General features: G+C 38.7%; 3 protein-coding genes across 3 annotated transcripts in view; 1 reads left to right on the top strand and 2 right to left on the bottom strand.

The window, feature by feature from the left end:
• Positions 1 to 5030: 5030 nt before the first annotated feature.
• Positions 5031 to 7532, bottom strand: LOC139347616 (gap junction Cx32.2 protein-like). Its single transcript, XM_070987334.1, has 2 exons — positions 7458 to 7532; positions 5031 to 5932 (listed from the first exon to the last, which is right to left on the bottom strand). The coding sequence occupies exon 2, from the start codon at positions 5914 to 5916 to the stop codon at positions 5044 to 5046; it is 873 nt and encodes a 290-aa protein (XP_070843435.1). The 5' UTR covers positions 5917 to 5932; positions 7458 to 7532; the 3' UTR covers positions 5031 to 5043.
• A 1228-nt stretch (positions 7533 to 8760) lies between these two features.
• On the top strand, positions 8761 to 12265 carry LOC139347376 (gap junction Cx32.2 protein-like). The gene is made up of 2 exons (XM_070986936.1): positions 8761 to 8813; positions 11464 to 12265. Exon 2 carries the CDS (start codon positions 11473 to 11475, stop codon positions 12238 to 12240), a length of 768 nt encoding a protein of 255 aa, XP_070843037.1. The 5' UTR covers positions 8761 to 8813; positions 11464 to 11472; the 3' UTR covers positions 12241 to 12265.
• A 724-nt stretch (positions 12266 to 12989) lies between these two features.
• mcm9 (minichromosome maintenance 9 homologous recombination repair factor) overlaps positions 12990 to 22893 on the bottom strand; it is a 30789-nt gene continuing 20885 nt past the window's right edge. Inside the window, exons 13-15 of the mRNA XM_070986932.1 lie at positions 21034 to 21116; positions 17961 to 18106; positions 12990 to 17438 (exon numbers count right to left, since the gene is read on the bottom strand). Of these exons, the coding sequence (XP_070843033.1) occupies positions 15515 to 17438; positions 17961 to 18106; positions 21034 to 21116 (2153 nt within the window). The 3' untranslated portion in view covers positions 12990 to 15514. The remainder of the gene's footprint in view (positions 17439 to 17960; positions 18107 to 21033; positions 21117 to 22893) is intronic.

Genomic DNA, 22893 nt, shown 5'->3' with positions numbered 1-22893 from the left:
CAGAACAGATCCTCTGTGATGAGACAGCAAATCGAAGTGCGCGAATAAAAAGAGAGATTTGTGTCTTTCTTAAAACTACAGAGATTCAGACAGAAACTACGATTAACTTCATACGAGATGTACAAACCCGACTCTGACAATGTTGGGACGCTGTGTAAAACGTAAATAAAAACAGAATGAAACAATTTCCAAACGATCATGTGAGAGCATGTGGTACTATCCTTAATAAAATCATGTATTCACAAAGTTGTGACCCTCGCTCCATCCTCGCTCCTTTCATACCCAACCTTGATACTATCAGCTGTTACCAATGAATCTGTTTACCTGTGGAATGTTCCAAACAACTTTCCCAGTCCTTTAGATGCTCCTGTCCCAACTTGTTTGAAATGCGTTACTGCATCAAATCAGATATCATCAGAATAGCCATATATTTACAAAAAAATCAATGAAGCTGATGAGGTCAAGCATTGAATATGGTCTTTGCACTGTTTTTAGTTGAGTATGTGTCAGACAGGATCAGCAAATTATCCCACTCTTTTATTTATGTCTTACACAGCTGCCCAACCTTTTTTGAATAAAGCTGGTATTAAGTATCAAGTGGTTTGTGACACGAGGAGGGCTGTGTGTATATTTCCCCAAGTAAAGCACAGAAGTTGAGGTACTTTAATTTGACTTGAGTATTTGTATTTCATGCTGCTTTGTATTCCCACTGTATTCACAACCTTCTGAGATATGTTATTCTGCATAATGTTTACTTTTCCTGATGTACACTGTTTGCACATCATGATACCTGTGTGCATTTGCCTTAGTAAAATATCAAATGCAGGACAATGCTTGTAATGGGGAATTTTTTTCATAAAGGTAATGATACTCTGACTGAAGTGAAATAACTGGATACTTTGCCAACCAGTGATTGTAATGAAATGGCAGATATTTATGTAATTACATTGTGTTTGATTAAAATTAACCTGTTAATGAGACTTTATTTTTTCTTGAAATAAGACAAAAGATTTGAAGTTTTCCCCTTGAAGGATGTCAAGACTTTTGTTTCACCCTTTTGATTTCAGTGCAGTGAGCAGTTGTTTTTTCTTGTTTCGTGACAAATCCTGGAGCAAAACATTTCTCAACATTTTCAAGAAAAATAAGTGTTAAGGGCTGCATATAAGAAAGTTACTTAGTAGCAGTATTGAATCATTACATACATTACAATACACTGTTTATATTAACAATGCACCCATAATGTAATTTTAATGTGCTTTTAATGCTTCATTGTGTCATCACAATATTCAGCCATCCAGTTTTTGTTTGCCTTGTCTTAGGGGAAAAAAAAAGCCTAGAGTGGTTCTGAAATCTTAAAAGGCCACCTCATCTTTATAATGATAAAAAAGTGAAATGGTATGATTATTAATGTGAATTCAAATACACTCAATCCTGTTGATACTGAACCTTCTTTTGTATTTTGGAACTTTCTATTAAACTGCTTGGCTCACCTATGTTGCACTTCTCTGGTGCACAGCACCACCTAGTGATGGAAATATTGTAATGCAAGTGTATGTATGGGAACCCACTCCTATGTGCATGTGGTACTACATGATATGAAACAGACTATATATATTTTAGCATTTAACAGGGTCATTGGCTTAACAAGGGGAATAAGAACACAAGTTACTGTCCTCTCACACACACAAAGTGTTAAGAAGACAAAGCCAATGTTTGGCTAGAGTTATTGGACAGCACACTTAACTCCACATGATCAAGGCCTGCACCTCATTAAGACAGTAAACAGTGAGGGACAGATTGTTTGTGCCTGAGTGCGTGCTGTTTTGTGTGTGAAGTTCCCCAGATTTGCTGTGTGGGTTTAATAATACCACCTAAGTCAATTTCAGTTATGCTTGTTCATATTTATCTATATAGTAGGTTTTCAGTTCATGTTCTCCTAATTAAATTAAACTATTAGAATGTGACAGTATCATCCAATAAGACACTTAATATACCTTAATTCTACCAATTATGATGGCTAAACTTATGGATGTTGTTACAGTGTAATTGATGTATGGAGTGTGATTTAATAGCAATGAGTTCCTACTCTTCAAGCAATTTCATTGTGAATAAGAGGGGGACAAAATCCACAGTCCTTGTTCTGTGTAAAAATGCACTCAAATATTCAACTGAAACTGATGTGAGGTTTCAGCGCTCCAGAGTAGACAAACAATGTGAGTATCACCCAAAGTTACAAGATTTTTAGTATGAAATTCACTCTGTGCTTTCACAGTGTTTCCTTGCTGAGCCACAGCAGAGGTAACACAAAATGGCAGTTTGGTACCAAAATGACTGTAACTTTGGATTGTACCCACTTGCTTTTTCTAAGTCTGCCTTATATTAGCTTGGGTAGAACTTTGGCATGCATTTTCACACAGAACAAGGACTGTGAATTTTGTTCCCATCACTTAGATTGAAATCGCATTAGGAAAGCATTTTTTCCACAGCTAATGTGGACAAGAGGAATGATCACAGAGAGCAAAAACAATTTCAATGTGCATACGTGGACAGGTGAATATTGTTTTAAGACAGACAGATCTTGCAACAATTGTGAGCCTATCCTTTAATATGTGTATTATGTAGCTGCTGGCAGCTAGGTACTGCAGGTGCCATCTTGTGATCCTTTTTGGCAACAGCCTGGGAATTCACAAACACTGTGGACTATAATTTACTGCTTGTTTATATATATATATATATATTTTTTTTTGTAATGGGAGTAGAGCAATGTGTTTACTTTAGGTAATTAACATGTAATTTTATTCCTTAGTATACTTGTAGACGTGCTGATAACAAGGCACATTTACAGGATATTGTGAGACTGCCTGCAACTCATGCTGTGACCAGAAGACTGTGTGAATCTGACCAGCCTACCTATTTATCACACAATCCTTTGACCCCTCCACACACAGGGAAAAGAGATTTTCCTGTAATGAAGACTAGGCTAATTTGAAACAGTGTGATCATAAATATTAATTAAAAGAAATCTGTATAGAGTTGATTAAACAATACTGGGCCAGGTTCCTCATTTAAGGAAAACTGAAAAACTTGATTTGATTGTCTATGACTTGACAGCAGCCTGGATTTTTATGTTCTTCAAGGCTTTGTCACATTCAAGACACAGGACAGCAGGATCTGTGATGACAGCAAAAGCCAGCTGTAGTTTGTATTCACTATTATACCTATTACAATATTTCTATTTTATTTTGTATATTACATGTACTGTATCCTTCAGTTTGACTCTTAACACTTAACACGTCACTATTCCACCTCAATACAGCATGCAGCATTGCACTGCTAGACTCATTATGTTTGACCATAGCATTGTAATGTATATAATGTATACTTTTTGAATCGAATGTTTTCATTTCTTATTTAGTTAGTTGTCCTCGATCAACCAAGTCAAGTTTGTGTCATAGGGACGATTCAGGCAAACCTAGATGAAACAAAGATAATTTACAGTGTAAGGCCTCTAACGGATCTAAAACTAATTTGTAGTTCTCGTCCCTCTATCTAAAGCTTTTGTAAGAGCAAAAAATCCTCAAGCCCAAATCTGGTGAGAGGAAGCTCTTTCACAGCGACCACAGTCTTTAAGGGGAACCAAAAACATGAAGTCATTTTCATTTATAGTGACTCCTTCCCTTCGAGGCACCAATAAAAAAATGTTATGACCATGATTTAAGATGAGATCATGTACAATATGGAGAAATCATCCAAAATTCAATTGATCAAAATGTAATCTTCACAATAAAGACAAGATAACATGGGTTACACAATCAATCCACTTGAAAATAGAATAGCCAACCCACAGTGAGAGAAATATCCATCCATCCATCCATTTTCTATGCCGCTTATCCCTTTCGGGGTCACGAGGGGGCCGGAGCCTATCTCGGCTGTCAACGGGCGAGAGGCGGGGTACACCCTGGACTGGTTGCCAGCCGATCGCAGGACAAACACCATTCACACTCAAACTCACACCTAGGGGCAATTTAGAGTCACCAATCAACCTAATGAGCATGTTTTTGGTCTGTGGGAGGAAGCCGGAGTGCCCGGAGAGAACCCACGTATGCACGGGAAGAACACTTCACACAGAAACCCAACCCGGGAATCGAACCTGCGACCTTCTTGCTGTGAGGCACACGCACTACCTGCTGCACCACCGTGCAGCCTGAGAGAAATATATTCGAGTAAAATCCTCTGATTGTTTTTAGACTGATGGATAAAGAAAACATTTATTGCATATGGGGATTTGTCATTTAACACTAAAATCTACTAAATATTGTATCATCAATATAAATTGTGTACAGTTGGATTGAAACAATGAATTTTAAATGAATTTGGGCTATTTTCATAAATTATAAATGAGTTGCATGACTGATAAATCAAAGATTATGGCAGGTTTTATATTTATTATGACTGGAAACCTCAATCACTGCTGAGAATTTACATGAGGGTTCACATCAGACCTGCTGGTTTATAAATGACCTCCAACAGTTTAAATGCTGGGTTATGTGCACTGTAAATAATTATTTCATTATGGCTTAGGATCAGTTGTATAAACATTTATTGCAGCACAATGTGAATCACACTTTCAATAAAACAACAAATATGCAATTATTACAAATATGGGACACAAAATAATTGATTAACTTCCTTCAGTGAAGAATGACTGAAATTCTTCCAAGCCAAGACCGTCTCTGGAGCTGTAAAGCCTTCACTTGGCATGGATATTGCATTCATTCATTCATTCATTCATTCATTCATTCATTCATTCATTCATTCATTCATTCATGTAATTGAGCTTTCAAAGAAAACCACAGTGAATGCTATTTGATTATTCAATATCCATATTACTATTCCGAGGCACAGCATATTTGATAATTCAATCAAAAACCTTTCACACAATCCAGCTATTGACCATATTAAAAGAGCTGCAGTTATTCAAGAGTATTAAGCAAAATAATTACAAGGGGCAAACATCCAAAACCGACATGTATAACTCATGTATTAAGAGTTCTTTTCTTTACTGATGGAGTCACTGTGTTTGTCATCATTGCAGAGGCCTGTCAGACCCAGGACTGGCAGAGGTGACAGTGGGAAGTCTCCATACTGGCTGCTCATTGCCCTCCAAGCTGGGTTTGATGGGCACTGCTGTGAACTGAGCATATGCTGCTGAGCTAGAAGCTGTTTCCTGATGTCTCTTCTCCTGATACAGAGCAGGTAGATTATCTCCATGATATTGAGGATCACTGAAATGCCTGAAACTACAAGCATGAAGATGATGAAGATTGTCTTCTCTGTGGGACGAGAAATATAACACTGGGCACCGCTGAAACGGGCACAAGGTGGAGACATTGTACAGTGGAAATAGGGGACCATGAACACAGAACCAAAGATGTAGAATTGGCCCACACAGAATCCCACCTCCAGGAAGATCTTGAAGACCAGCTGAGTCATGTAAGTGCACAGCAGGTTGCCCTTTATCTTCACTTTTCCTCTGTTGTCTATATACTTGGGCTTCTTCCATACATTTTCATTAGTGCTGCCCTGTAGTTGCTCCATCATCCTCTTCTCTTTGTGGATAATGTGGACAGCATGGCCCAGGTAGACCAGGGTGGGTGTGGACACAAAGGTGATCTGCAGGACCCAGTAATGAATGTAGGATATTGGGAACAACCAGTTGTAGCAGGCATGTTCACATCCTGGTTCCAGGGTGTCACAGGAGAACTCTGATACTTCATCTCCCCAGACTTTATCTGCAGCAGCACCAAGGACAAAGATCCTGAATAGGAAGAGGACACTCATCCAGATCTTCCCCACTACAGTGGAGTGAGACTGGACTTTGTCTAGTAGTGAGGACAGGTAAGACCAGTCACCCATGGCTGGAAACTAATGTCTGAAGTAGAGGAGAAACACACATACATCAAACCTACAGTTGTAGGTTGAAAAATACTGTAAATGAGACAAGTACAAAGAAAAAGCATTATTCTACTCTATTTCTTTTATTAATCAGGGTGTCTGCAAGTCAAACAAAGATAAAACCTTATTAAAGCCAGAAGAAATGAAATATTTGTCTGCAGAAAACAAATGTAATAAAACAATTATAACAGCTATAGTCTTTAAAAATCCAGTTATTTAAAAATCCAGTTCTGTGTGAAAGGCCAGAAATGCAACAGGTATTAGAATTTCTAACATTCAGAAATCTGAATTTAAACCTTTTTTACTTATTTACTTAAACTTCCTTATTTACCTGTACCTTTACCTGTCTTACTTATCAAACCTTCAAGAGCACCACAAATTCTGTAAAGAGCCATCTTCTCATTGAGTGAATTTCTGAAATGAATGACACTTTAAGAGAATGCTGTCACCTGTTAGAGGGCTCAGATGATTTATGTTTCCATAGTTATGAGGATGACACACAATTGTACGTCTTTGCTAAAACAAATAATGCTGCATCTACTCTATTACTAACTGCCTTTTGGATGAGCAATAATTTCTTAAATGAGAACAATGGAGTACATTGGAGGACACTGAAATCTTACTAGTCAGTCCTAAAACAAAGAGAGAAGTGTCGTTTAATAATCTGGGGAAATTACCTTCGTGGATAAAATCTTGTAGTTGCATGTGGAAATTTAGTTGTGATGAAAACTTCCATACAAACTTACATCTTACATAAAAACGACCATTTCTAAATGAAAAAGATGATGACAAACTCATTCGTGTCTTTAATTCTGTTAATTAAAGAGCAATTAATTTGTCTGAATTAATCTAGTACCACACTGACAACCACATAAAGATGGCATCTTATGGAAAGATACTGCAAAATAAAACCAGTGCCAAGATTAAGAACATGTCTTGTAGTTTCCACCGTAAAAAATGCTGAGATAAGTAGTTTAACACTTTCATAGCAACCAACAAAGCAGCAGCTGCATCTGTTAAACACCCTGAGGTGAATTTCACATTCCTTGAGATAGCATGTTGTTCATCATGAGTAATGATCTACAGTACAGTCAGTCAATGGCTGCAAAGATGTGCTTGCCTTTGACTCTAATAGGCTTCTGAGGTGCTGTCTTAAATGTAAGCAAAAATTTAGATTTAAATACAACAAAATTAAATGGGGAAGTTTTATTCTTAAGTATGTGAATAGACAAATACTGAAGGAGTATTTCTTTTACCTCTGCTTAAGCCCAAATTTCACTTTTAACTGTTTAATTAATACAGGCCCAGATGTCTCAAAGCTGAGGCTTTGTAAATACTGTATAATTAATAGACAAGCACACGCTTGTCATAGATATGTTGAGGTGGTTACTTGGAATTATCATGATTTGTATCAAAGATACACTGTTACACCTGCTGTGACACAATAACATCAATGAATGAACATTTTAATTCAAGATTGCAGAAACATATAATGCACTCACCTGTCAGGCTTCAGACAATAGGAATTCTTTGGGATGAGCCCATCGCAGAAGAGCCAGAGTGCAGGCAACAAAAGACATGACACACCAATGATACTTAAATACTGTTGAGGCCTGTGGGTTTGGTCTTACTGACTCAGGCATGTATACTTAAGTCGCCCAGTCACAGCTTCTTGTTTCACTCAAACTCGTGATAATTTTGATGAGTCTGATGAAAAGGTTTCATCACCATCAGTTAAAGGAAGAAAAGGAAGACTTTGTAACTCTTAAAACACACTTTCCTATCACTTATTCATGCTGTAAATCATATTTTGTGAGACATGCAACACACATTACACTCAGATTACATGTATGCATTCTTTTTGTCGACACACCCTGTTTATGTGAAATACCATGCAGAAATGTGTGTTTGCCTTCAAGGGAAGATATGAAATTGCAACATGTTGCCCAAAGGACAGATGGGCTGCATCAAAGCACATAACACTATGTTATGTGAGAAGTACTCTATCAAACGATGTTAGTTATGAGGGTCTTCTGATGTAAAAAGCTCCTTGATTGTGTGTATAGTCACTGCTCAAAATGTCAAAATGCCTAACAAATACAAACCACAAACTCTGAGATGTATACAGTCTTCTTTTTGGGCTAGGTGTCTCTTGAATTACAAAGCCTCAAAGCCAGTAAGATGAACCAGAGAAATGATTAATGTAAGAAACAGGTAAAATAAGATATAGTCCCACTTTCTATGCTGTGTGTACAGTTTTTCTATGTTGGGATGCTACACAACCCCAAGTCTGCTTTGTGGTTATTGGATTAAAATTAATTTAGTCTTAGAACTATACCTCACTGTTCCATCTTTGAGACAGGGCATCCAGATCAGGAAATAACACAAGACCTATTTACAGGGCCGGCTGACAGTGTGTTTTAGTGGTACTGTACCTATGCCCAAACAAAATTAAAAAATAAATGACCACAAACCAGTTGACGAACAGAAAATCTGGGGTTTTCAGGGCCCCCAGCTTTCTGGAACTTAATCTGACAGATTAATCCAGTCACACCTACAATTTTTTAGACCATCTTCAGCTTCAGCACGGAGCTAATGGGGATCTATTGAGTGAGGTTTAGTCATACATATTGCAACAGCTGGTCTGGTGTCAGTTATTCTTAGCAGTGAATAACTAAGTGTTCCGTTCCGTTTCAGCAATACTGCATGACAGTCATGTTGTGTGGGATGTTTGGGTGGGTCAGTCAGGCCTGGAAGGAATCTGATTATTCTGCAATGTTAGCCTGAATTATAAGAAGGAAGTGAAAGTTTTCCAGTCACAGTAGGACTCGCAGAAGTAGGCAGTGGTCATTACAAAGGTATGTAATTCTCATTGTTGAATTAATATAAGAGTTAAGTTAATATTTTACAATACAATATTAATTATTAATCAGTTAAAATGTGACTTTAAAATGTAAAATGTAATAACACACCACAAATATGATTTGTGTTGACTGGCCTGATGTCAAAATGTGATTTCAGATATATCTGAACTCTGTCTAATCCATCTGGCAGCTACAATCTAATACTCTTGGCAACGGTGTCAGCCAATCATTCAGTATTCAAAATACAGAATAAAAAATATATAGTGGCAATATGCACTATGGACAAATACATCTGTAAAAAATGCACATGATGAATCCTATATAAAGTCTGTATAATCTTTTGTGGCTTGTCCTGATTTGTTTCTATTCATCTTGCAAGCTAGAATTCTGTAAAAGCATTTTTCTGAGACAGATGCTGTTTGTTCAGAAGCATGGCTACTGTAAGACTAAAGACCTGAGTGTAACAGTGAAGCTCTTTAATCCCTGGCTTTTACTATCCAGTCAGTCTAAATGACTTTATGTTTAATGTTTTAATATGAACTCTATGGACCTCTGAAGTCTCACTGCTCTGCAGCTGCTCCTAAAATTCAATCTACAGCAACAGGTCCTCATACTGAAACAACAGGTAGGTCCGCATGCTGCAAACGATTCACATTACTAGAAAAGGTAACTTTTCTTTAACTTGATTATGGGCAGAGCCAGCTGATGGAAACACTGATTCACTGTGCATATGGCTCTGGCAATAACTTTGTGGTAATTGCAAATTTGTTTGGTAATATGGACCACTACACTCTGCACCATTAAGATGCAGTGTATTTTTTAAAATTCTGAATGCCACATGCATATTCCAAAGCCTTACTTGAAAATATTCCTTAAACTCGTTTTAGCAATCAAAATGATTGCTTCCATGCCAGTACAGTTCTTACCATATGGCCAGTGGCAAGAAAGTGGCGTCACCCACAATTTGAAACATCTTTGCTAATGGAACAGTTATGTAGCGTGACACCAATTATGTGAATTTATAACTTCTGTTGCATAAATCTACCTCTTCAGAGATGGTACATGTGGACTGGTTATTGTATCAGTAGTAATCTTTGCACCTAATCTAACATTAATAGATCACAAATACATTGGGGTACCAGTGTATTTTTACATACTTCTAGAGCAGTTTCAATACACTTTAAGTGTACTTAAAAACTCCTAAAAATGTATTATAATTGATGATTTAAAGTGTACTACCAATTTGCTTAAATATATTGCATTTATAATGTACATGAAAAGTATTACTTATGGATTCCAAATACATCTACATTTATAAATATTGCTTGAGCATTTTCAATACGCTTTAAGTGTTACTTAATAATCCTAAATTTAGACCACTAGTGTATTTTTTCCATTATTCTTGAGCATTTTCAGTACATTTAAGTACTTTGAAACTAAGGATTAACAGGACGCACTAAACATATATGTCCTCAGGTATATTATGGATTCAGTGCACTCCTTGGAAAATACTGGTCACTTCCTATTTTTCCTGTCATTGTCAACATGATACAGCTTTCTGGATGTTTGATCCTAAAATGATAATAATATAAGCAATAATTCAAGCGTGAAATAAGTTTATGTAAGAGGTAGGCCTTATATATGTATTTGCTTTTGTGCATCTGCATGTGTTACACTGAATGGCAAATAGATATATACAGATGAGCTAGTAAAAATGTATATTTGAGTATGTCATGACAACATAAAATTGATAGAATTTTAATCTGTACAAATTTAAGTGCACTATTATGTAAATAGTGTTTTAACACACTTACTGTAAATACACTACACAGTATTTGACATTACCTTAAAGTGCACTTGCATGAAACATGTAATCTGTGGAAAAAAAAACAAAAAAACCCCAGCTCCATTGGTCCCACCTACTGCTCCTACTGCGATTTGCAAGAATCCACCGCGCCTGACACAAAACAACCTATCAGAGCCAGAGAAGCATCTGAGGGAGTGTGTGACATCTGTCAATCACTACTCACACAGGCTGCGAATGGCCCCCTCCCTCCACTCATGCTGCCGGCTGCCGCTCAGTCAAACAGCTCTGTGAGCGGTGCCAGGAGGCTATTGAAAGCTATGGCTGAGCAACAGCCACTTGCAAAGGAGGAACTGCCCATACCGCCGCTGCCAACAACAGCATATACGGCTAAGACAACAAATAACCATAAAGCTAATATTGTGATTGTTATAGTAACACTCCACATACGGTATGTTAGCAACTGCGATGTAGCAGCTGGGCAGAGTTAGCTTGTTTCCGATGGTAAGCCTAACGTTACTGGTTGTCACGACAGCCACGCAAATGCCGCAGGGAGGAGGGGCTTGGAGGCAGAGCATGAGTGCAGCGGAGCGGAAGGGGGAGTGATGTTGAACTTGTGCTGGTTTAAATTTTCAGGCTAAGTCTGCTCTCTTCTTGATCTTATCTACTGCAGCTTTAAAGGAAATACACACATATATTAATTTACTGGAAACATGCTTTGCAATATTTAAATATACTTTAAGTATGCTTAAGTATATTTTTTTGTTCACTTTAGATTCTTTTCTTGAAATTCTATTGACGCTGTATTCATCATTGATGTCTTCATCTTCTCTCTTGTAGGCTGCTATCATGGGGGAGTGGTCCTTCCTGGCTGCTTTGTTGGACAAGGTGCAGTCACACACCACTGTAGTGGGCAAAGTCTGGATGAGTGTTCTTTTCCTCTTTAGGATCTTCATTCTGGCTTCTGGCATTGATAAAATATGGGGAGATGAACAAGCAAACATGAACTGTAACACCAAAAGCCCTGGCTGCAAGAACGCCTGTTACGATCGATCCTTCCCCATGTCTCACACACGCTTCTGGGTCCTCCAGATCCTCCTTGTCTCCACACCGACACTCATCTACCTGGGCCACGTCCTGCTGGTGATTCGCAAAGAAAACAAGCTGAGGAGACGCGTAGAGTACAAACTTGGAGTGAATGGGTTGATTAAAGCTCCAAAGTATTCAGATGAACATGGTAAAGTGCAGCTCAAGGGTGTCCTGCTGGTCAGCTACATGATGCAGCTGCTGTTTAAGATCCTGTTTGAAGTGGCATTCATTTTAGGCCAGTACTACCTATATGGCTTCATACTTATGCCTACAAAGATTTCATTCCCTGACTACCCCTGTCCAGCACCTGTAGATTGCTTCATAAGTCGTCCCACAGAGAAAAGCATTTTTATTGTCTTCATGTTGGCCATGGCCATTCTCTCTGTGATCCTCAACATTGTGGAGATGTTCCACCTGATGATCTCAAAAATGAAGGCGAGAAAAAGGAGAAGTGGCTCAATCCCCCCAGAGACGTATAGTCTCAACAAACCAAACCACAATTCAACTGATAGAGTTACACTTTGTTGAAGGCTTGCGAACAGAGATCTTCCCCTTATATTGAGCCTGAGCATATTTGCAAAAGTTGTATCCAGTTTGAAACTGTCCGAGCACGACATCCATCTTATGTACCTACAGCAATAAATTGTCTCTTTTACTTTTTACTTCAAGCTTTAAATATATCAGCTCTTTGGTCAGTAGCAGGAAACGTTGTATCCAATCTGAGGCTCTAGTACAGGGTCATTTTGACTTGGCTAACTATAAAACCTTCATTCATACACCACATTGAGTCACTTTGGCTCATTTCAACAGCTGAATTGTTGAGGAGGGCCTCAACCTTATTAGGACTGATATATACAGTAAACTGTCAAACGAATATTTTACATAATGAAGTGCAACAAATTTTGTATTGTTTCATTTTATGAGTTTCATGGGTGAGAACACATTTCTTTATTCTACTGTGGCACAGGGGAATACTCTTCCTTCAGGCCTTAAACTGATTTTCAATCATGAAATGAATTGATCAGTAAAGCAGAAGAGTGGATGACATACCTTGGCTTTATGCCTTTACCTTTGAAATCGATGAGGGAATAGTGCACTGCCCAGGAGCTGGACATCAGAATTAAGGAGCGAATCAAAGGCAAAGTACATTCACTCATTCTTTACACTACTATTTACCACAGACATTAATCACTGTTATTACATTACATGTTGATTGCAAATCACAGTCTTACGCTAAAACATTCTCGGAATGTATATGAATTTGCTTTGAGGGATGTCCAAACTTTAAATGCCAGGTATCACATGGAGAAAAAGTATCTGAGGCTATGAGCCTTTTAAGAAATCTCAATGAGTTTGACACACCTTGTGCCATAGGCTTCAATCTGAAGTACAGTCAGATGATTTTTTTTAGCACTATTAAAATTCACTGAACAGAAAATGCAACTCGGAATGGGGATACTGGACCTTAGACTGAAAAACTGCTGTCAGGTCAGGTTTAAGTCTTGTAATGGAGATACAAAGCACATCAGGAGGACTCTCAGTTATCTTGGAACATCTTAAAATGTCAATAAGGAAGAAAGTCAGTGAGGCAAATATCATTTGAAAGTCACAGGTCATTTAAAGCAAGGCGTTACGGTGCACATGAAGTGTGCGCTGTAATTTGGGCATGTTTTCAGCAAAGTCTGAAGGCTGAGTCAGTTAATTTCATTTGAAATCACCTAAATGTATTTTGTTATTTGTATTTATGGTGTGATGATGGATTTTAGTTCCTTTGGTCAAATTAATGGCTAATTAAAGTTTTTACTTTGCTTGGTCATTTTATTGAGATATTTTAGGGTGGAGGTGTGTTGATGCAAAAGTAAAGATTTCAATGACTAAATTTTTTTTGCACACTGATGGTAAATTTCACTGCTGTCCTTTAGCCCAAGTGACAGGAGTTTAATTTACATGATAATGTGAAAAAAGTTGTCCAGGCAACCCCTTCTGTTACAGTATGGATCTGCTAAATAGCATCCATCATGGTGAAACCATACATCTCCCAAAAAGTCAGCTCAAATTTAGGCTGTTAGTATATAGTTAACTACTTTTATTCATGCAGATATACTTAAAAACACATGTATTTATACACTTTTATAGATACATTTAAGCAAAAATTACCTGATTACAGAAGTTAATCCTTAATCATCAGGATCAGAATGTGTAACACTGTTATGTCAAATCAAGGTCGATTTACAGGCTTTTCTGAGCTTTCAATTGGTCAGTAGAAAGGACTTGTCTCAGCTGTCATCGTGTGACATAAGTATACAACTTTGGTCACATTATCACAGGTAGTCAGATGAGGGGAGATGGTCTGTCTCTAGTGACTGGTGTGAACGGTCTCCACGGACTCCTGGCTGATGACCTTTGATACCTCCCAAGTTAATGCTTATAATAATTTGAAAGGTAGTGCAAAAATCATGTAAATTAATAAAGCTGTCTTCTGTTTCTTTACTTGCAAAATAAATAAAAATATAGAGATAAAATAATGTCAGCTTTATCATCATTAAACATTTCCGTGAAGAGACTAAAACCAACTATAAATTGATTCAACAAACAATCTGCTGTGGAGTTAAAGTAAAAACTGATGTCACTTGTACATTTGTGCCACAGAACTTAATTTAAAACACAACAAAGATCCACACTTTTGCTTCTTGTGACACACTCCATTGAGTGTTGGCAAGTGTAGTTTCCTCAGTAATTCAGTCATGGAGGTGTATGGGTTTTTAGATTTACATTACACATTTGCTTTGACAAACTGAGATGACTCAATTGCACTCACCATAGATTACAGGATATTACTTGTTATTATGATCACTTTGTTGTTTTGAAATGCTTTGAACTTCCCCAATATAATTCCTTTAGTTTTGACTGTTTTTGAAGTGGCTGCAGAATTTATTCAGACAGATCTCAAAAACAAAAATAAAACCACAACTACATGCATGACTCAAAACCATTAAAAGTGGGAAGTCTTGTTTTTTAATAGTAAAGAAGTGTGTTTTTCTCATTTCCCTGACACTGGGTGCATTATCCGAGTAGGGTCTTTAGCAATACAGTATATAGGTCATACTACAAGTCCTATTGTATATAATGTTAACATGGGAGTGTATGTAGGTGCCAAACTAAATTTTGTATTAGCTGCCGAGCAACATATATAAATATAAATATCAGGCTTTAAAGAGCCTGGCAAAAGTAGTACTATCGTTAAAAAACATTTTTCCACTTTAGTATTAATTTGGCAGAAGCAGTACATGATACATGTAGTGCATACAGCAACTCATAGAGACATTGTGTGACAGGACACCTACAGAACGAAGAACATCCCACTAAGGATACCAGGCATTCAAATCAGGTATACTGCACATAGAAAGGAAAATGACTATGTGCTGGCAAACAAATGGTTTAACTGTCACACAAATCCCCAGCATTTTTTATTAATCCAGAAAAAGTACAATGAAACTGTTAAAAAAATAAATGCAATTGATGTTGGGGGAAATACCACATATGATAGCTGATACTTTCATTTGTTTAGGTTTATTCTTTGCAACTAAAACAGCCAAAACTCACCAAAACACAGAGTTGCTCATCATGTCGGCATCATGCAGTTAATAATTTGTCTGAACTCTAGCACTGTAACTGAGAACCCGTCTCATCAGGTATTTATTCTCAGGCTATAGAAGGTAGCTAAAATCAAGATGTGATGTAAAATAATTGATCATAGCACTGTGCTTTATCCACATACACATGGTGATAGTTGCCTATGATTTCAGATTTTAGCTTTCTTTGAAACCTCTTGGTCCCAGTCAGTGTCAAGAACATCACTACTTATGTCAACAGAGCCAAACAGAGACAGTCCTGAAAATGGACCCTTGGAACAATCAACATTAATTGTTGGAGGGCCCAGCTCAAAACACTTTCTCTTCTTCAGACTGACAGAGTTTTCATAGTCAACAGAACCAACGTTCACTGTTTTAACACTGTTGTGCTTTTCAGAATAAGTGGGCTTTATCACATTTTCTGTGCACTCAGACATTGTTTTGGTTGGTTGCTCTGTCCCTTGTTCATGTTTCTGTCCTGGTGTGAACTCTGTGGCTGAGGGCTGATGTAGTATATCCTTTCCTTTACCCATGACTACAGTTTTGAACTTCTTTCCTAAGAGACTGTGGTCAGGGGAATTTGGAGATTTCTTGTCTTTAGAATTCACTCTCAGGCATGTAGCACGATCTCTTTCAAGTGAACTTTTATCCACTTCAGTAGAAGGTGTGCTCGTGGGCTCAGTTGTACAGATGAACGCAAATCTTGAGAGTTTAGCCAGGGCTGAGGAGGCCACAGTGGAGTTGATGTGGCCTGATTTGGATGGCGCTGTATCAGCAATGGAAGTGCTTGGTATCAAAGGTGGGATACAAGTAAAGTGATCTACTTTAATCTCAACACCAGCACTGACTATGGTTCTCTGTTGACACAGATTTTCTGTACTGTCTTTCCCCTTTATTATACCTACAGTTTTTCTGCATGCCACTTCATTTTTTCCAAAGGAAAAAACATTCTCATCAAGCTCTGCTGATGTAAAACAAATACTAGCTTTAGATGTGCTGTTTCCCACCTCACTGACACAGCTCACCTGTTTTCTCCTGCTTCCACTGTCAGAAAGACTTTGGCACTGGTCCTGTCTTTTCTTCTTCTGTGTCTCTGTAAGTGGTCCAGCTGAATCATTATGACAAACTGACTTCTGTTTACTTATTCTGTTTTCTGTGTAAGTGTGAAGATCTCTGCTGCCTGGGTTACGTTCAGTTTGGAACTCTGTGCTGACGTCTGAGCTGGCATTAAGGTTGTGGTTGTGGACAGGTCTCATTTTCCTTGGTTTAAACATAAAGCCTGACAACTTCGCATGCAATTCTTTACTTGTTTCATCTTCAGTTGTTATCTTTTCCCTTTGTACAGCACTAATGTTCTTAATCCCAATCTCGTCTTCCTTTCCAAATCTACTTTCTTTGCCACAAAACAGGTTATCCTGACCTAGGGTATTTGAGAGGCAGTTCCTACCGGATGACACTGTGCTGCTAGTGTGGGATTCTGCAGTAGTATCAAAAACATTCACAATTCTACTTGCGCTATCTCCGGACCCCACCCTTTCTTCATGTCCGCCTCTTCCCTCTTTGTCACACTGCTGATGATTAAGCTCCAGCTCACTGAGTCTTCTGTCTCTCAGATTCTTAGAAACTTTCTGAAACACACATTCCCATGACTCTGGGTGATTTTTTTCTTTTGGTCTGTCAGTTTGCATCATCTCTTCTCGGGTTATAGAGCTTTTTCCTTTAATGTTTTCATTTATCTCACTTTTTTGGCTTTCTTCTTCTGAAGCAGAGGTTACTGTTCTGAAATGATTTGTGACAACATCATTGCTTAAGATCGAGTCAATCTGACAGTTTGGCTGATTGGTTACTGCAGACATTTCTGACCAACAGGACTTTGGTTTTCTATTTAGGTTTTCTTGAGCTGAAGTAATTGGGGGTGAGGCCACACCATCTGGCAGTAGCGATGGAGTGATGGAGTGGAACCAGTCCAAGCCATCACTATTGCAGTTACTGGTAATATCAAAGCAGTGTGTTTTGTTGATCGAGTTTGTGTCTCTGAGTTGATGCTGGTGATCATCAGTTGGTGGGGAGGCCTCTGAGGTGTTGTTCTTTAACCTAGTGAACAAAGAAAATGCAGATTAAGTCCTATCCATGATATGATGTGAAAAGATATAGGAACTCTGATCTATGTACAGTTATGTGTCAGAGAACTCTCCATGGTCATCCATTAACTACTTATTCAACATGACAATGAGTAGTTCTCTCAGTTTACTGTGGAAGTATTAAGAGAAAATACAACTACAAGATGAGACAGAAACTATGCTTGCCATGTTCATCGAAGTAAAGGAACATGTATCCAGTATAACAATATGGATGTTTTATGAGTCTTGTTTTAATAGTTTTTGTACAACAGTGGGGTTTGATGTCATGGATTAGGCTACATGGACAAGACATAGGGTTAGGAAACTGTTATGAAGTTCATTGGTGGTTTTGGTCTCTTTGCGATTTAATGGCAGTACTAAAAAGATAGCAAGAGCCGCATCCTTTAAGCACTGAAATGTACATGACAGTGGGAGGTAATCCAACACTTGCACTATAAACTAGGACTCAAAAACGGGAAATAGCACTATTACTCACCTGGCCAGTCTGTCCATCTCCTTCCGAAGGAGTAGTGGCAGCTTGAGTGCCTCTAGAAGTATCTGACACTGAGTTTGATACTGCTGACAGGGGTCAGCAGGGAATGAGGTGAGTAATGCATTTACATTTCCCAGCAGCGCACCACCCTAATAGAGGAGTGCAGTAGTTATGGACAATATTAAGGGTCACGAGTATGTCAATGTGGAAATTATGATGACAATTGTACTAGATGTACTAGATTCTGAAAGGAGCAAAGCATAACCCTACTGGCCCCTATGGGTTGTAAAGTGTATGCCTCTTGAACCTCTGACCAAGGCCGACATCACAGCAGGAGAGGTATGATCTGTTGTGCTTGTGACACAACCAACTGTGATGAACCTACCTATGTCATTGCTGCACAGGATGTGAAAACAGCATGTTGTCACCAGCCATACAGTATAATCAGAATCTATTACATACAGAATTGTATAAAGATTCACTCTCTACTTTCACTTGGTGTAGATTCAGAATGTCAAAAATGGGCTACTAAACAGGAAAGTCTACTTAAACTAGACAAAAGGGCCACAGGGGCTACTGCCGGAGTGTGTCCATTATAACAATGCTAACAGCGGCTAATGCTAAGTTAATATTAGCATGTCAAAAAACACATTTAAAACATCTTAAACACCATTAGAATGCATTTAAGAATCATTTTACTGTATGTTAGCATTAGCATGCTAACATTAGCAAATTAACACAACAACCTCATATCAAAGTCAAACCTGTTCATAGGACCTCATGTTAGCATTAGCCACAATGCTAACAGAGGCTAATGCTAAACTAACATTAACATGTCAAGTAACACACTGAAAGATCTCAAACACCATTAGAGTGCATTCAAGAATCATTTTACGGTAAGTTAGCATGTTAACATTAGCATGCTAATTATTAACTTATTAGCACATTAGCACAACAACCCAACATCAAAAGTCAAACCTGTCTGCGCCAACTAGTTCATAGGATCTCATGTTAGCATTAGTATGTTAGCATTGTGGCTAATGCTAACAGGCCAACATCACTCATTACATTACATATCAAACTCACCAGTAATAGTAAGCAAGACAAGTGGCTTATTATCAAGCCACTGCAGAGCTTGATGACGAGCTGATCATTTGAATCAGCTGCATAGCTGCAGCTGCAGCTAAATATGTGTGTTTGTGTGTGTGGGAGAGGAATGCTCAGAGAAGTACTGAGGCTCAGTGGTTGCCAAGGCAACTTGAGCTGGCCATTGAAGATAGGGCCCCCCCAGGCAGACAGACAGTGGCAGACAGAAACGTGGAGAATAACAGCCACTTTCTGCCTCTGCACTGGTCTGACATTTGGACTTACGCTGACAAAATGGTAGCTCCTATCAGAAAAAAACACAGACCATCATCGCTGTCAGGACTTCCTTAACGATTCGGTGTGATTTTGGTGTTTCTACAGTCAGTATTTTGCAGACACTTGCAAGTTTAAACCAGGGGTCCGTTCTGCTTCTCTCAGAAAGTCTTTGTATTGGAGTCAATAAAGAGCAGAGACAGACATGGCCGCACTTAGAGGCTGATAATTCAAATTCTGTAAGTCTCTCTGATTTTTTGAGCACGTTGTGAGAGACAGAACAAATTTGTCTACAAACTTGGAAAAAACCATGCATGTAGAGTGTAAATTGTGGCTGGGAGGAGTGTGGAAAGAGAAAAAATCTGGAGTTTTGCCCAGCTCTCTCCTACTCTGAACGATGATATCACCCACTCTGACACAAACGTTCCGTGCAACCCATTATAATCTCCAGCGGTCGCTGTGGTGATGGGCCCTTTTGGCTCTGTGAGGGTCTGAGAAACGTCTGAATTTGGCCTCGGCGCACCCCTCGAACAAACGCTTCTCACGCAAACAACAAAACTCCTATTGCCAAAATTTCTTCACCATCAAAGTGCTACAAGGCTTTGCTGTACACGCTGATCACTTTATTTTTTTGCTGGGGTCAAAAATGTGGATTTTAGAGTGAAAAAATGGGTGGCTTCTGTCTCTCCTCTTTTTGATTTGTATTGGACCCTATGGGCCAGGTTAGAGTTACTCTCCTCGTTCAGAGGTGCAGAAGTCAAACATCGTAAGTCCTATTGTTTAGCCAGGCACATTGTGAGAATCAGCACAAGCGGCACTACAACTTTGGAAAGTTTCACACGCGTAGAGTGAAATTTGTGGTTTGGAGGAGCATGGAAAGAAAAAATTTTAGCCACTTTTCAGAACTTCTCTCCACTCTGGCAGTTGGTCTCCTCCACTCTAGTGCCAAAATTCCACGCAATACACACCCATTATAATCTCAAAATTTCTCCCAAAATGATCATGGTCATTGAAGAGTGATTGATCAAAAACTATACGACCTATCAAAATGTGGAATAATACACCAACGCACAAGACTTATGTCTACATTTTAAAGTTTAAACAGCATTTCTAGGTGAAAGTATGCCGGAGCAGTAGGCAGTAGAAAAAGTCCAATGATTTGTTCGTTTTTTTGACCTCCTCCCATTCATTTCTTATGGGAAATAAGAAATGGGTGGGTGATGTCAATGGAAATAATAGGGCTCCGCCCCGAGCCCTATTGAGGCCCATTAGGCCTCAGTGCGATTGCCCTGTGGCCCTAATAATAAAAAATAATAAAAACAACATGAAAATTGTGAAAAGTCCTGCTGTGCAAAATGTTTACAGCCAGAAGGGTAATACTGCCTTAACAGTATGGTGATGATTCAGTTGATAAAACCAGCTGTGGTATTTTCTGTCTTTACCTGGCACTTTTCAGCAAACTTTACAATATACATCATCAATCTGATGCTTAAATATAAGTAGCCCTGTTACCATCAAATCATTGCCATCTTGTTACCTGCTTTATTCAATACTTTTCTTTACTTTTACTTTTTCATTCCATAATGCACAAAATACATCACTTACATTGCAAGGTGTAAAAGCAACAGTTTCGAACAAGAAACAAACAAAAGATGAGGGAAAAATGATATTACTGATGATTATTTGTGGCGCAAAGTATCTCTTGTTTTCTCCCTACCTGCATGGAGCACTCCATGACTGAGACAGCCACGACAGCATCCTCTATGGTCACAGTCTCTCTGTACATGAGCCTGGCATGGGCTGTAAGGTAAAAAACAATTCTATATGAGTGGTACTGTTGGTTTCAGACATTTCGATACAATGCAATTTGTTTGCATTTTTGTTTTGCCCAAAACAGTGTTTGCTATTAATTGCTATTGACAAAGGGAAACTTTGAAGACACATTATTTATAATATCCACAAGTGTGAATATTCAAGGCCAAAAAGGCTACTTGTGCAATAAGAATGAGTCACGACTGGTTTCAACCAGTTCCATACATGGGAATGGGAGGTGTTAAGTCCATTAGCGCGCATAATTTTGTGTTACTGGCAGTACTGATACAGATACAAGCAGTTGCCATTAGTGGAGTGAAGGGAGGGAATAAAGAACATTAATAATCACTTTAAACAACAGTCTAGCAGTGATATCTGATTTCTTTGCATCCCTACTACATCTGATGGACACCATCCAATTATTTTCAAAACTATCAAGTTATACTACTAATTGGAATATATTTGAAGCAATGCCCCTATCTAAATTTTGTCACCAATTTATGGTAGAAAAGTTCAACTTAAAGTGGGTCAGCAATGGAATGAAATACCACGGCATCAAACTTTCACAGGATGCTGGGGAAATGGCGTGGTGTTAAATTGTAACCCACTACTAAAAGATTAAAATGGCAAATGGACTGCACCACTGACCACTCAAAGTGGCTACCATGCAGGGTAGAGAGAAAAGCTGCTGCCTCTACATAGAAATCACTGGATGCTGTCAGCCATAAGGTTTAGAACTGCCATTTTTGCTAAAAGGACGGCTGGTCATCTTGGGCTGTGAGGTGAGGTGTTTTTTGTTTCTTTGTTTGTTTATTTGTTTGTTCCGTTTTGGCTTTTGCCTTTACTGAGAGTGGAGAAGGTGATGGAAGACAGGACAACATGCAGCAAAACCCACATGTGTATCGACTACATTTCACATAACCTTGGTTCTTGTGGAGCAGGTTGTTGCTGCACATTATATTAATCAGAACTTGATTTAGGAAAGATGTCACCACAACTCAGAGAGAGACACTAAATCACCAACTCTTTCTGCAGAGGTCAAACTTGAGTGGATATTGTTCAAACGGCTCAGTGGCTTGTGGACCAAACTGGCATTGAGGCCCCTACACATGATATCTGCCCTCCTGTTCAACTCTCTGGGTATGTAAGATGCCCTGAGAGACAGAAAGCACTTTTGTGATCAGCACAGCAGATTTCTGGCTATGTTCAAGAGCTGTGCTTAGCATATTCCACCCTGGCATTTCCACTCTCTGCTGTTAGAGCTGTGCTCTTTTCCCAGTTTATCGTGAAACCCAGCTTTTATTAAGTGCAACACAAGTTTCCTTCCTGGAGCGAGTCAGCAACAGCAGATCGCCCAATTAGAATGGTTTCAGAGCCCTTTCCACACATCTAGAAAATGTGCGGGGAGCCAGAGAATAGCCAAATGGCAGGCAGTTGTACTGACACTGAACCCCTTGAAAAAAGAAATACACAAACCTCCTTTGTATCTGTATGATGGGGATGTGGGAATATACATCCTTCAGATCTAAGGAAGTGAACCAGTCACCCTTGCAAACACATTCCAGCACCCGCTTGATCGTCAGCATATGAAACGGTCTGTCCATTATGGAATTGTTGAACAGAGACAGAGAATGGACCTCCTCCCTCCCGTCTTTTTTGGAACCAGAAAATAACAGAAGTAAAACCCCTGAAAAAAGTAAAACCCCGGAAATGACGTTTCATCAAAGGTTCCTGCCAACTGAAAGGCATACATTGCACTGGGCTC

The sequence above is a fragment of the Chaetodon trifascialis genome, chromosome 19 (assembly GCF_039877785.1).
Source record: "Chaetodon trifascialis isolate fChaTrf1 chromosome 19, fChaTrf1.hap1, whole genome shotgun sequence".
In the NCBI taxonomy this organism is placed as follows: Eukaryota; Metazoa; Chordata; class Actinopteri; order Chaetodontiformes; family Chaetodontidae; genus Chaetodon; species Chaetodon trifascialis.
Note: the sequence above shows the minus strand (reverse complement) of the source record. Positions and strands in the feature narration are given on the sequence as shown.

Bases quoted from the DNA above. Each gene is read 5' to 3' on its own strand.
- LOC139347616 (XM_070987334.1), bottom strand. From the start codon at position 5,916: ATGGGTGACTGGTCTTACCTGTCCTCACTACTAGACAAAGTCCAGTCT.
- LOC139347376 (XM_070986936.1), top strand. From the start codon at position 11,473: ATGGGGGAGTGGTCCTTCCTGGCTGCTTTGTTGGACAAGGTGCAGTCA.